Source organism: Rhopalosiphum maidis, chromosome 2 (genome assembly GCF_003676215.2).
Source record: "Rhopalosiphum maidis isolate BTI-1 chromosome 2, ASM367621v3, whole genome shotgun sequence".
NCBI lineage: Eukaryota > Metazoa > Arthropoda > Insecta > Hemiptera > Aphididae > Rhopalosiphum > Rhopalosiphum maidis.
Window position 1 is genome coordinate 5219949 of NC_040878.1, and position 14041 is coordinate 5233989.

At 28.6% G+C, this 14041-nt stretch overlaps 1 protein-coding gene across 1 annotated transcript in view; it reads right to left on the minus strand.

The window, feature by feature from the left end:
* The window catches only part of LOC113553443 (zinc finger protein ZIC 1-like), a 90721-nt gene extending 82834 nt beyond the window's left edge, over positions 1-7887 (minus strand). Inside the window, exons 1-2 of the mRNA XM_026956775.1 lie at positions 7350-7887; positions 1760-1819 (exon numbers count right to left, since the gene is read on the minus strand). Coding sequence (XP_026812576.1) covers positions 1760-1819; positions 7350-7457 — 168 coding nt within the window. The 5' untranslated portion in view covers positions 7458-7887. The remainder of the gene's footprint in view (positions 1-1759; positions 1820-7349) is intronic.
* Between the last annotated feature and the right edge of the window lie 6154 nt (positions 7888-14041).

The following is a 14041-nucleotide window of genomic DNA, read 5'->3' on the forward strand; positions in this document are numbered from 1 at the left end:
CCTGCAGCATATGCGTGTATGTATTTATTGTGTTTTAGAGAAATTAGCACGGATGTGGTCATTTGTTGTTACGATCTGTTAAATGATCCATTGTATATTACCTTTCTTGTAACTACAAACATATAAATCTAAAAATATGTGATTGCACACATCGTCGTAGTATAGTACTCGAGTAGGCATATTATAATACTCGGGTACGCGTGAATATATTAGAATTTCCCAATTAAACGCTTTCAAACACAATAATAGGCACATGTAATGCCGATGAAAATTAAATAATCTATTGATTAAAATTATGTCGAATAGTGACAGTTGTTATTACTATTTCACTTTTCCCGTAAGTTCGACGAGTGTACCTACATACTATATACCCACTGTTGTACTACCATACATAAACGTAAATATGTATAGGTACCTATATGCATATTATAATAGTCAATACGCTTTCTTTTATCATATTTCATCGCCGTCAACCAGTCAGTCACGGGCAATGGACATAAAAAAAAAAAAAAAATCATACACTCGTGTACCGCGTATTACAAGTACTTATAATAACATAATGTATTGTTAAATTGTGAATTTCAACGTGTAGCTGCAACCAGCGAGTAATAATATGATCAACAAACTAACGCACGCGCGTGGTCCCAATGGTGTACATGATGAATATTGACGACGGTGCGTTACCATTTTAATAATAATATAAATTATGTTATAAAATCCTATTACCTAAACAATATATAATAAATTGTAAGTTATAACGACGAAGCGACGATATATAGATAACTATAGCAATAGATGTTTGTGAAAATTATTAATAACACTACAAGCACATAAAATATTTTTGTCGTGTAAATTACATAATATTATGCACATACGTTATAAATGTTGAGGTATAAAAACGAGCTTAATAATAATTTATATATTTATATATGTGCTTATAACCTATATACGTTATTAATGTGTAATAACTAATATGTTTAAAAAGTGTGATGAATCTAATGATGTAACGCAAAAGGACAAAAACGCAGGTCACAACATCATTACACACAGCAGCTTTTAAATTAACTTTATTGTTTTAGAAAAAAAAATTAAATGAAAAGCGTTCCGGGAACAGCGTGTGATTAGCTACCTATTTAAACGGCTTCCGGTCAAATCGTATATATATATATATATATATATTGTATGCATTTCCGTTAAAAAAGAAGGTCGAGTTTTTATTTGTTTTATTTTTTATGATAATGATAATGTATAAAGACATGATATGAAGACCGATTTGTATTTAAATTTATAATAAATTACAAATTAAACCGTCAATAACACACTTAAAGAATGTAAAAAGTTTTTTCATTTTTTTTTTTAACACGCGGTGAAACAGTTCGAGGAACGTTATGAAACACAATAAAAATGTTGAGTTACATTCAATATATAACGGCAAGGGTTCAAGGGAAACGCGTGATTAATTTTTATGACAACCAAAATATTTAAAACAACGTTGTCCGTTAATATAATAACACATAAATACACTCTGCAGAAACACGTGTATATTAATCATACACTAATTAAGAACAAGACCGCTGTTATAAAAGAATACCATTAAATATAAATACTGCCTTTCTCTCGAGCACTAAAACATAATATACCTATAGGTATCTGTATAAAATTTATAACGAAGGCGATTTTAAATTTAAATATTTATCAATTTTACTTTTTCGGTGTTAAGCATTTTAAAATATACGCAAATTAATGCATGCGCACTTACCCGCTTCTCCTCTGCCTTCGCTTCCAGTTTGTCGCATCCATAGAGTAACGTGTTTAGAAACTGCGAACATACATAAATTGTAACAAAAATTAATCATGCGTATATAGACGATAATATATTATATACATTTCTCACGTCTAAAATGTATAACATGATCCAGAAGTTGTTACGATAAAAAAAGAAATATATATATATATGATATGTATATTGGAAAGAAGAATGCAGGGAAGCTGTGTTCTCATGTGTGACCGACTTCCTAATAAAGTGGATAATAGAAAACGAAATCGTGTATAAATGTCCATAACTAGAAATATGGACTATTCGCTATATATAATCTCCGTTCACTATCAAAGTTATTGCTCCGTGTTCTCTATAACTCTGCAACTTGTATTGTTACCCCGTTCACGACATAAGAGTGAAAGGATCATCAAACTTTCAAATATATTTAGTTACTAAATATATCCGAAAGTTTTTATTTATATAAAATGATCGATTTATAACATAATCAAACCGTTTACAATAAAGTAGGCCAATTATCTAATGCTGGAAATACAGGAAATTGGTTATAAAATTCCGGTACGTATACAATGCACTATAATAATATACTATTACAATTATTACAACTAATTTAAAAATGTATCGACATTGTTCAATAATAGTATAATAATATGCATATATTGTATGTAAAATACCTACTTGACGATACACTGCTGTATAAATCAATATTATATATAACGGGAGCAATCAAAACTAAAATCAATTCGATATATAATATATCACTCATTATACATTGTTATTGAGTACATCACTCAAATTATATAATAATAATAATAATAATAAGTTGGAGTTTTTATGAAAATAACGTCGTATACATTATGCTCAATGAATTACAGTTAATAAATATAAAATCAATAGTCAATATTATATTATTTTAAGCAATTTCAGACCATCGGATGTATGATAGATGTTTCATTTTTTTTTTTTTTATTAGATAGATTTTTACCAAAGAAATCCGCGTGGGTGAATATTAGTGCGTAGGTCCGCTTATAAATTTTCGAACGTCCACTACTATTATACATAAATGGCCATAACACATATAATATGATATTACAGCGGTAAATATTTTAATGCACGACATAATATCATATCGATATTATATCTGTGTATAAATACAGACACTATATATACACATTATATGGTGTTTTTTAATTAATCAGTAGATTTTTTTACCCATAGCACTCGGTCAAGGACTAAAACGAGAAGAAAAAACTGTCACGGGATTTAGCAATCTTTATATATACACATATTTAATTGATATCGAGATATTGACAGTTCGATATTGCATTTGTATGGTTTTCGCCGGTTACGCGCAGTCTTAAAATATTATACTCTACGGCGTCTCTGTGATAATATAATATCATTATGCAACACGAATAAAATAATATATTCCCCGCGAGGATAATAAGTGAACATCGTGATTTGAACTCGATAGAAAACAAACTAAAACCTCATAGAATTAATGAAATAATCACAAATCGAAACGTTTTCCGTCGATTAATTCTCCTGCACATGATCTGCAGTAGGTGTATACAGGTATAATACCCGTCGAGAACGGATCCGGACTCTGGAATATGTACATATTATATACCTAGCTATATCGTGTTTGTATCGCACTGACATGATGCGCGTAATAAATTGTAAGAGTTGTACGTATACTGTAGTATTAGCCATTAGTGCGCGCGCACGGGTATCGTAATACTATATAATATTATAATTCATATGCATTAAAACGGACGGCCGCGCATTAAACCGATTATCGGAAACGATAGATTTTCCGTCGCGGAGAAGTGTGGTAGCGAGTATACTCGGAGTAGGTACCCCCATTTATGTGCACGGTATTATTGAAATGCCTGCGTGAGATCGGAGTCTGTGCGCGGCGGTGTTGATACGATCGTCGGCCGTCGGAGGTAAAAAATAAAGAATATGATATCTATTTATGTACATCGGTATATATACTTCGACCGCGAACCCGCGGCCAATGCGTGTGAAAACCGCCATGTTTCCGAATTCGGAGCAAAACGAGAAAAAAATTACAATCACTCGTATTTTCCGTACACTGTGATCGCCCCGCACGGATACGCGTAATATTATACGTCTCTCGCTATACGACGTGTACCGTGCGCATTTCCTACAGCTCTGCGCTGCTGTCGTTTGTACGCTCGTCGCACCGCGTAGACGCGCGCGACGGGAAGCGCCCGGAAGCCCGCGAGTAGGTCTGTACATATAATATATAGGTATGCGCGTACGGATAATATTATATACGTAGTTATTTAGGTATATATAATTACAGTAATTTGCTTATTGAAAACAATAAATTGCCGCGGAAAGGTGGGTTAGATTTTCTCGTCGTGTCTATTAACGGTCATACTATACATTATTATGTATACACACCGTATAGGTGTATTATATATATATATATAGCCTATATATTGCTAACACGAGCGTGTTTTTACGCCTCCCGGACTGTGTACAAAATCTTGTATATAATACTATTACACACGCGTATATATGATGTATAGCAACATCGGCGGCGGCGGCGGCGGCGGCAGGTCGGTTCCTGTATATATAATAATAATATAATATACACTCTGCTGTGCAGACGATAAAACCTGATCCGATCGATTACCACCGATAATATACACCGCCGAGTACCGACACGTATATAATATTTTTTTTTTTATTATTATTATTATTATTGTTACGAGTTTTGTATTTTAATTACTATTATTTTATTGTCCGACCAGTGGTGACTAAATTTTGTCTATACGTTTACGCGTACCCGTAATCGGTACAAGTCGTACGTATCGTATATATTATAATATTTAGGTATAGCACACGCCGTTATTAAACACATATATTGCATATTATTATTATTATTATATAGTAGTACAATATTAGATACCTAACTATGTTTTACAGGCACTCCGTGCGATATTATTTAAGACCCGCATGATTTACAACTCCATATTATAATAAGTACTTACTTTTTGGTACTAGGATTTTTTTGATACTATACACATCTGGCTATATAAAACCTACTATACTTTATGATAATGACCCGGCAAGTATAACATATTTTATTTATAGTTTTTTTCACGCTTTTTTTTATACATCTATACATTTCATTTTGAAACTAATGAGTGAGTACAGATTTTTGAATTAATTTTTTATGTACGATTTAACCCCACGCAAATTAATTGTTGTTTTTTTAATATAATAATTGCAAATATGGAATAGGTACTATAATAAAGTGATAGTTAGAAAATAATGCGTATTTCGTTAAAAGGATATAGGTATACGAATATCATAAAATAATTATTATTATTCAACTTGGAGGGAACCTACCTATTCTATTTTTATAATTTAAATTTTAAAATGCATCTCGGCTATAATTATGTATCTATATTATAATATTTTGTATAATATTAATTAAGAAAACGAAATAACGCATTAAAAGTGTATATAGGTTATTTCAGAAATATATTGTTTAGATATAGGTAATCTAGACATATGTTTTACTTGAATTATCTATGTATATAGTATTAAACCAAAGCTACAACTTTCAAATTTTCAATGTGCATTTAAATATATATATAATAACAATTTTAACTAAAAATAAAAGCAATTTATTGAATGGTTATCTTTTTTTAATATCAGTAATATGGTTATCATATTTTATACTTTGAGAAAATTGTAAATAACTTTATAACTATTAATATTAATAAAAACATTTTAGACCTTAGAATAGATATATACACTCTATATGATATGTTCTAATGTTATAAACAGTTAAGCGAGACAGATATTTTTAAGATGATTGTATAAAATGAAGTTATAAAAAGCAATGCCTACACAAAAAATAATCGTGTGAGTTGTGAATTATAAATTAATTTAGTACAATATTTTTCATTGCTTTCAAAATAATGGATACAATTTCGAAAAGTGTTGGTAGAATAATTTTATTTCTTTTTATTATTGTATAATTTTAAAATAAATTCGTTATAATTTATATGTATGGCTACAAAAGCAAAATATTCAAAAGAAAACATGCCAATATAAACGCATAAAATGCAATGTTTTGCTTTATGAATACATAATAAGACAGAAACTTATATACACTATATAATAAATAACAGCTATTATTTTTTTTCTTATATAAATTAAAGTAATGTAAGGTTCAAATATTTTGTTTATATTATGTGATTTGAATATTTGTAATCAATTTAAGTTATTTTATTTGAACGAAACGACTCAAAATATCGTCACGTACATCAATAAATATCTATATACTTTAAACTTCACCAGCTTTAATAACAAGTACGATAATATAATTCATTATATGTATTATATGAGTTATTTTTATGTTAACTACAATAAAGAACAAATACCAAAAACAGATAGTCGGTTATATGAAGATTTTAAAGCTGGAGTTATTATATTATTAAAATAAATTAAATATTAATGGATATTATAATATTATATAGGTACTTTAATTTAAATTTTAAACGATGATAACTGTTATCCAATTAATTAATTTAATCAATAATAGAAAATTTTAATAGTATACCTGTACAAAATAGGATATTATATGTTTCATAAAATTTATATATATACATTTATAAAAAAAGTTTTTATTTTCAATTTCTATTGTTATTATAAAATATGTATCTACTTCTATTTCCGATTAAATAAAATTCAAAAGATACTTATCTATGATAAAAAACTGTTAGTTGAACATTTTTTTTTTTTTTTTTACTTAGAAAATGCTCAACATCTGACAAACTTATTAAAATCCAGTTTGATGTTAACATAACCAATTATCCATTTATAGATATCAGGTGTAAGTATTTGTATAGTGCATAGGTACATCATGAAAACGTGACCAAAAGAATGTGTTTCGCAAAATGGAAATTTTACCAGAACTAGTATTATATACCTATAGCATAACAGTATAGCGACTACTATCAATTTATTGACATCACGAAGTACGAGTATTATGTAAACAATTTAAAACATTATGTATCGGTATTACCGGCGAGTACTACTCGTACATAGGATTTGTTCTATTGGAAAAAGTAGAAAAACTCTATATAGCGACAATTAATAAATTAAGGAAAAAGTACGTAACACCTAGTACCTATATATATATATGTGTGTGTGTATATATGTACTAATGATCAACATCGTCTTAAGCAGTATAACACAAGTTGATAATATTATATATATGTGGCCATAGGTACGTCATTTATTTGCGCGCTATACCGGTTGATATACCGCAGCTAAATAGATAAATCAAACGGAAACACGCTGGTTTTAACGATCTACTACATGCACCGCATATCTCGTCGTAAATCTAAATAAAATCGCGATTCGTCTAGTGGGAAATTGTTTGTAAAACATCACCCGACAGTAGCGTATATATTATAATAGTCGAGTTGTGTAATAACGTGTATATATATATATATAGGCATATAGAAATAATAGGTTATAGTGCAGCAATAATATAATTCGCTGTGCGCTCGTGACTTACCTGCATTTGCCAATTAAAGTCCAACTGTTCGTTCGCCCAATTATTGCCGTTACAAGAGTCGGGAACGATTTGATCTCGGGGCGAACAATTCACCGAGGACAATTCCATGCTACGGACGAAACGACGGAATCCAAAGCGTCTAGCATGTAGGCTGTGTACATACGACCTTCGTGTATCGCAGACGTCGAAAGAAAAATGATAACGATTTTTTTTTTCTCGTTCTCGAAAACGAACGAACCGACAGAAGAGTGTGTAAACTGCGGACGCGACGAAATCAAAAACGAATAAAACAACGACAACAAAAAAACGTGAAAAAAAAAATAAAATTAATATTTAAAACTTCTGTGTAATATACGGAAAACGAAAATAAAACTGCACAATAACGCGGAAAAACGCACGAAAAAAAAAAACGATATTATTTTGTCGTTTCCTTGTGTGTGTATGTCGATATTATATTATTTTCAATATTATTATTATCGTTCACCGGCGGACAGGTCGCGCGGAGCAGTTCGTGTGCCGCGACGATGGTTTTCGAACTGGTTGCGGCGGCCCCCGTGAACCGGACTGGCGGCGGCCCGAGACGACGTTGTGGGGCATCATGAATGAAATGGGCGTGGCCCCGGCGTATCGGCACACCAGTGGGACAACGCGAACCCCTCCTCTGCGCTATTACCGTGTGTTGTAAGGTCCGTAATTGATTTGTAATAAAAACGAAAATCGTTTACGCGGTATAATAATATTATAATAAATAATAATAATAATGTATAGGATACCGCGGAGCTACCTGTTGTTTCCCGACGCGCGCTTCGCACTACTGCAGCTGATGCTGCTCATGGTGCAGTCGTTACAATCGGTTCGCCGTGATTTACTGCATTTAATTATGTATACGGCAAATGCTGCAGCTAGTGGTTCCACGATCCGATCGCTACTATATTATATATATATACGTCAATTGACGGGTTTGTGGTGTGGTGGTGGGTCCTTTTCCGCTATACTCGAGTGCGTATTATAATATTACGTAGGTATAATAATATGACATATACCACGTTTATTTATTCAACTGCAATTAATGCGCATCATAGGAAACGGGTTTATAATATGCACCTAAAATATCAAAGTTAGATGTCGAATAAAATTAAAAGTTCATGCGAATGTTTTTTGGTATATGCTTTATATACTATGGATTCCATGACCGAAATAATTATATTATTTTAGAATTCCCGCAAAAAATATGAATTCGCATTAAAACGTTTACATGCATATTTTCTTAATCCCGGAGTAAGAGTAAATTCGATTTGACGAATCGATAATAAATTATGCCCATCTGTTTATTGCAAATTAAAAATGCGTGTATATAATATAAATATAACTTTGTATGCACCCAACTCTCGGACTAACTCAATGCGCATTAACTGCTGCATATAATAAACATGGTAATTACATATATATTATTTTGGAAGTTATTAAATTATCACGCTTAAAATTCCATGCGTTTTATATTATGTTAATAAAAAATACAAATTTAAATCTTCATAATATATATATTACGATATATGTAGGTATACGATATCAGTCTGTCGCCATATGTATTTACTATTTATATAGGTAGGTGGTATACCTATAATATCAATATATATATATATTTACTAATTTTACCCATGTAATATAACATTCATCGTCATTTGATAAATTGCAGGAATCTTTAACATGTTTATTAGTTGCCACGATAAACACCTCAACCAATATAAAACAATTATCGTGTATTATTATATATTGTTATTGTTGTGATGGACTACCAAAATATCGTTTATCTATACGCGTCAGTATAATATATATGATATGTTTCTACTGCGTGTCGCATAGTGTATATATGTGCTTACACACATTTTATTACACTGAAATTTCTTAAGGATAAATAACTCACTGTAAATAATAATAATACCCTTCTCCTTGCGTAATCTAGGCTATACGAAACTAAATGTTATACACACAAAGAGGAAAAATAGATCAAAAAGTTAAACTTTATTGCAAACAGAAAGGTTTCCAAAAAACAGTTTTAAATTACAACATATTTTTCAAACAAAGTTAAAATCATAACAGTATATATATATATATATATATTACTTTATATTGTCTTTCATGATTACATGTATTGAAGCATACTAAGGTACATATAAGAAGCAGTCAACGAAAACAACATCTCTAAATTCATCATATGTTTAACCAAAATTAATCTCATATAAGCAAATTTTAACAATGTACAAATCTTTTTCCGTAGTCTTTAAGTCTCAATACAATTTGTAAGTTTCTCTTTTTTTCTCTCATTTTTATTTGTAATTCACGCTAGGCTAATGACCTGTGATATTGAAGCCTTACTTCTAGTAAACAATTTAAAAAAAATAAGGTATACATATAATATTTACCTATACCTATTATACACGTACGTCTATTATACGACGTTTATTTGTAGAAACATTGCAAATAAAAAAAAGGTAATAATTATTATTTTATTTAATTTTTTAAATGTATATTATATGAGTTCATGAACTATTATTGTTTTATTTTATTTGCTTTGGAATTACTTCGTATTTTAAAACAACTAATAAAATAAATCTATATATAACTATTATACTCGTATCATAAAAATATATACCTATATTTAAAAAAATCTCAATAAGCAATAATAGGGTATAATAAGAACATTGTTTTTCACATTTGATAAATTTATTATTTCTTTCAAATGTGTAATGTATAATGTATATACTTAAACATCTATACATCACACTATATAATATACTATACTACACGTAAGATGAATAAAATGAGATTAAAGTTATTACACATCTAGCTATAGTTTATCTTATTAATGAGTTAAAAATCATAAATTACCCACTAGTCTCCCAAATCTAAAATATTATATTATATTATTTATTATACAGTTTAAAATTGTAACTCTTAAAAGTTACAATTGTATTGTTGTTTCGCGAGAGGAATACACCGCTATACTCATAACATATACATAATACCCAAAGAGATATAAAATATTTTTAAATATTAATATAGGAAGAACCTAATTCTAGATTCATATACTACATATACATAAATTATACATCATAGACTAGCTATAGTATTGTAATATACCTACTATTATAGACACTATGATAATATACTATGACACACCTTAGCGGAAATAGTGATAGTATAATGACACATTGCAAAAAAATGTAAATTGTTTGTTATATTTTGGTAGATATATATACGATATGTATGTAAATATAAATAAATATATATATTATTTGTCTGTGTGTGTATATATATACCACAAGTACATATTTTATGTTAGCGGCATCCGTTGTAAAGTCATAAATATTGTTTTATTTTAAAGTAAAAAATAAATAACAATGTACCTATAAATATAAAAAGTAAATACTGCGATCAAAATAATGTAACTGTTAATATTATATATAATATGATGGAACTGGGTATTATATTGTATTATTTATTATATATATCTACCCGGAAATTAACAGCATTTTGGTGAAAATATTCAACAATTGTACATTACCTATGTATGTGATATACGAGTAATATATACATACAATAATATTTTACATCGGTGCTACATAATAAATACCTAATTTTTATAGTATTATTAATAATAATTATATGCACCAAAAATAGCGCGGTGAGTTAACATTATTTGACAATGATGGTATATAATATATGAATTTCACTTATAAGTATTATTTATAATGTATATCATATCGGATTAATATTTTAGCCCTTGGATCATAATATTAGGTATATATATTATAGTATTATAATATAGTATTATATGGTTACATCTTTTATGCATATTATACTGAATTTTGTTCAATATTATTTCCTCCACCTTAAGAATTGTATGTAATTGTATGTAAGTACAAGGTACACGATACACATGCGAAAACCCAAAATCAGTTGGTATAGTATATTGATATAAACATATTATGGATTTTATAAGTAATAAAAGTATATATATATATATATATTATAAATAGGTATCGATGAAATGATTTAATTTCACAGATATCCTTGTCGCTATATTATTATAATATAATTAATACCATCATCTATTTATTCGCATACATTTTTTCATAATAAATTAATATGCGCCATTATCATATGCAAACAGGTATAAGTTGGTATTACACTAAAGCATAATATATGTGTGTGTGTGGGAAGGTAAATATTGTATGGATTTTAGAGTATGATAATATGGCAAAGCTAAACGTAAAAATTATAAGTCATTTATTATAATTTACAACTATTAACTACTTTTACTATATTATATACCTATTTATAATTAACAATTGATTAGTTATTAAACAAACTTTACATAACTTAAAATTGTACTAACATCTTCATTAGACCCATCACATAATAATGTTACACAATTAAAAATTAAAAACGATTATGCCGCTATGTTCATACGAAAGTAAAGTTATGTGACAAAGTATATTGATGGCGACTTAATATCAGCATCAAAAAATATTTCTATAATAACTTAAATTATATATGTATATAAATAGTATATAATAATAACATAATAATTGTAGTTCATTAGAACTTACATACACTTATATATTATACATTATAGACTGTTATAACCATTTATATTTTGTTCAAGTGATGTTTATATAACTGCATTAACTGACTAACAGGTAGGGGTCGTGCCCCCATTTCCCAATGGCTACGCCACCTAAGGTTTGCAAGATGATATAATAGGTATGCAATAATAATATAATATGGTATTATATACCGAGTACTAATAACCAAATTATATTATATTCATAATGTTTAAACAGCGTTCATCAATGCTCAAATTATATGCACTATTGCACTATTGTATATAAATTCAAAATGGGTTCGCATATAATTTGAAATTATGATATTTTGCAAGAAAAAAAAATCGTAGATTCAAAGCTAAAGCTGCGATATTTTATTATATTAGACTATTTTAGAGTCAAATAGACAAGTAAAAATTAACATATAATTGTACGAATAAGCTAGTCCTCATATTTAATATATAGCACAAACATATTTATATAATGCAATAATGTATTTATGTATGCATGTCAGTAAATTAATATGAGGAGCATTAAATATATATGAACTTATATGTATATCTATTACTTATATATTAATAATAATGAAATAGACCGAAAGTCAAAGAACAATTTATTGTACGAATGACCGTTCAAATCTCAGTTTCTTCTATATACCTATTATATATATGGACGGTGCAAGTAAGTCAAAATCACTCATTTTCAGGAAACGAAAAAAATGACTAGTTTATCTATATTATATATAATTATGTATAAACAATGTATATTTTATTTTTCATTGACATTTGATAATACAAATACAGTGTACTCTCGATTATCCGCGGAATAGGGCGGTTTGGTATCCACAAATAGCTAAAGCAAATTCCATGAATAATCCGAAAAATTCAATAATTACTTATGTATTATTAAAAAAATTAAATCATGTAATTTTAAATAGTATTATTTAAGGAAAATCAAATTAGAGCTTGTTTTATTTTTATTTAAACATTCATATTATCATATTACCAAAATATGTATTTTAAATTTTATAATAAAAAATTATAAATTATTTATATGCAAAAAAAATCAGTTACAAGTTGTATTGTTTTTTTTATTTGAAAACACTTCTTTTAAACTTGTAATTGAAGTTTTTTAACAACATTTTGTCACACAGGGTCGTATCGTCTTGTTTTTCCTGTAGGTATTGAATATGCCTAATAATGAAATACAATGTACAATGTACATTGTACAGATATATATTTCTTTTTTTTGTATTGATTCCGCGGAAGATTACGGATAATCCGCCCACGGATAATCGAGAGTACACTGTATTAAAATAAGAAAAATATAAATTCAAGTATTTGTATTTTGTATACAATTAAAAATTATGCAGAAAATATTTCTTTTTTTTTTACAAAATAGCGTAGGTACCTCTAATATCTAATAATAATCGAACATTTTTTATCAAATTGAGTTATTCATTCTTACCCACGGTGCGCTGTCCATAATATACCTATGCACCAACATCGGATATTCTAAAACTATATTTAATACACAAATTATATATTGTATTGCTGCAGGTATACTAACCCGCTTATACCTATGTGTAGAGGAATATTTGATAACAGTAATTATTGGATTTCATAAATCGCACATACACGTGTATATTATTATTTTATATGATATTATAATATGTATATATTATTATGAATGCAATATGTGCCGTATACATATATCCATACATTATCATTCTACTGTATGTATATGTAGGTATGACGTGTATTATGTTCGATACATATTATGTATAATGAATACATGACGCTCGAGAGCTGTGTCAATAGGTGAAATCAAAGGGCAAATATTCGGGATATAAACACATAATAATAATATAGGTATTAAATTATTGCGGCGCGTCATTAGAAATTTGAGCGCACGAATACACGAGCGAAAAATAAAAACAAAAAAAAAATTACGTCACCTAGATGACTTATCGTACAGTCGTCGTCGTCGTCGTCGTGAGGGCTCATCCATATAATACCATATTATTATATTCCAAAGTATGTGTACAGCAACGATTTCGGTCTTAAAATAATCAGAAGACAGTAT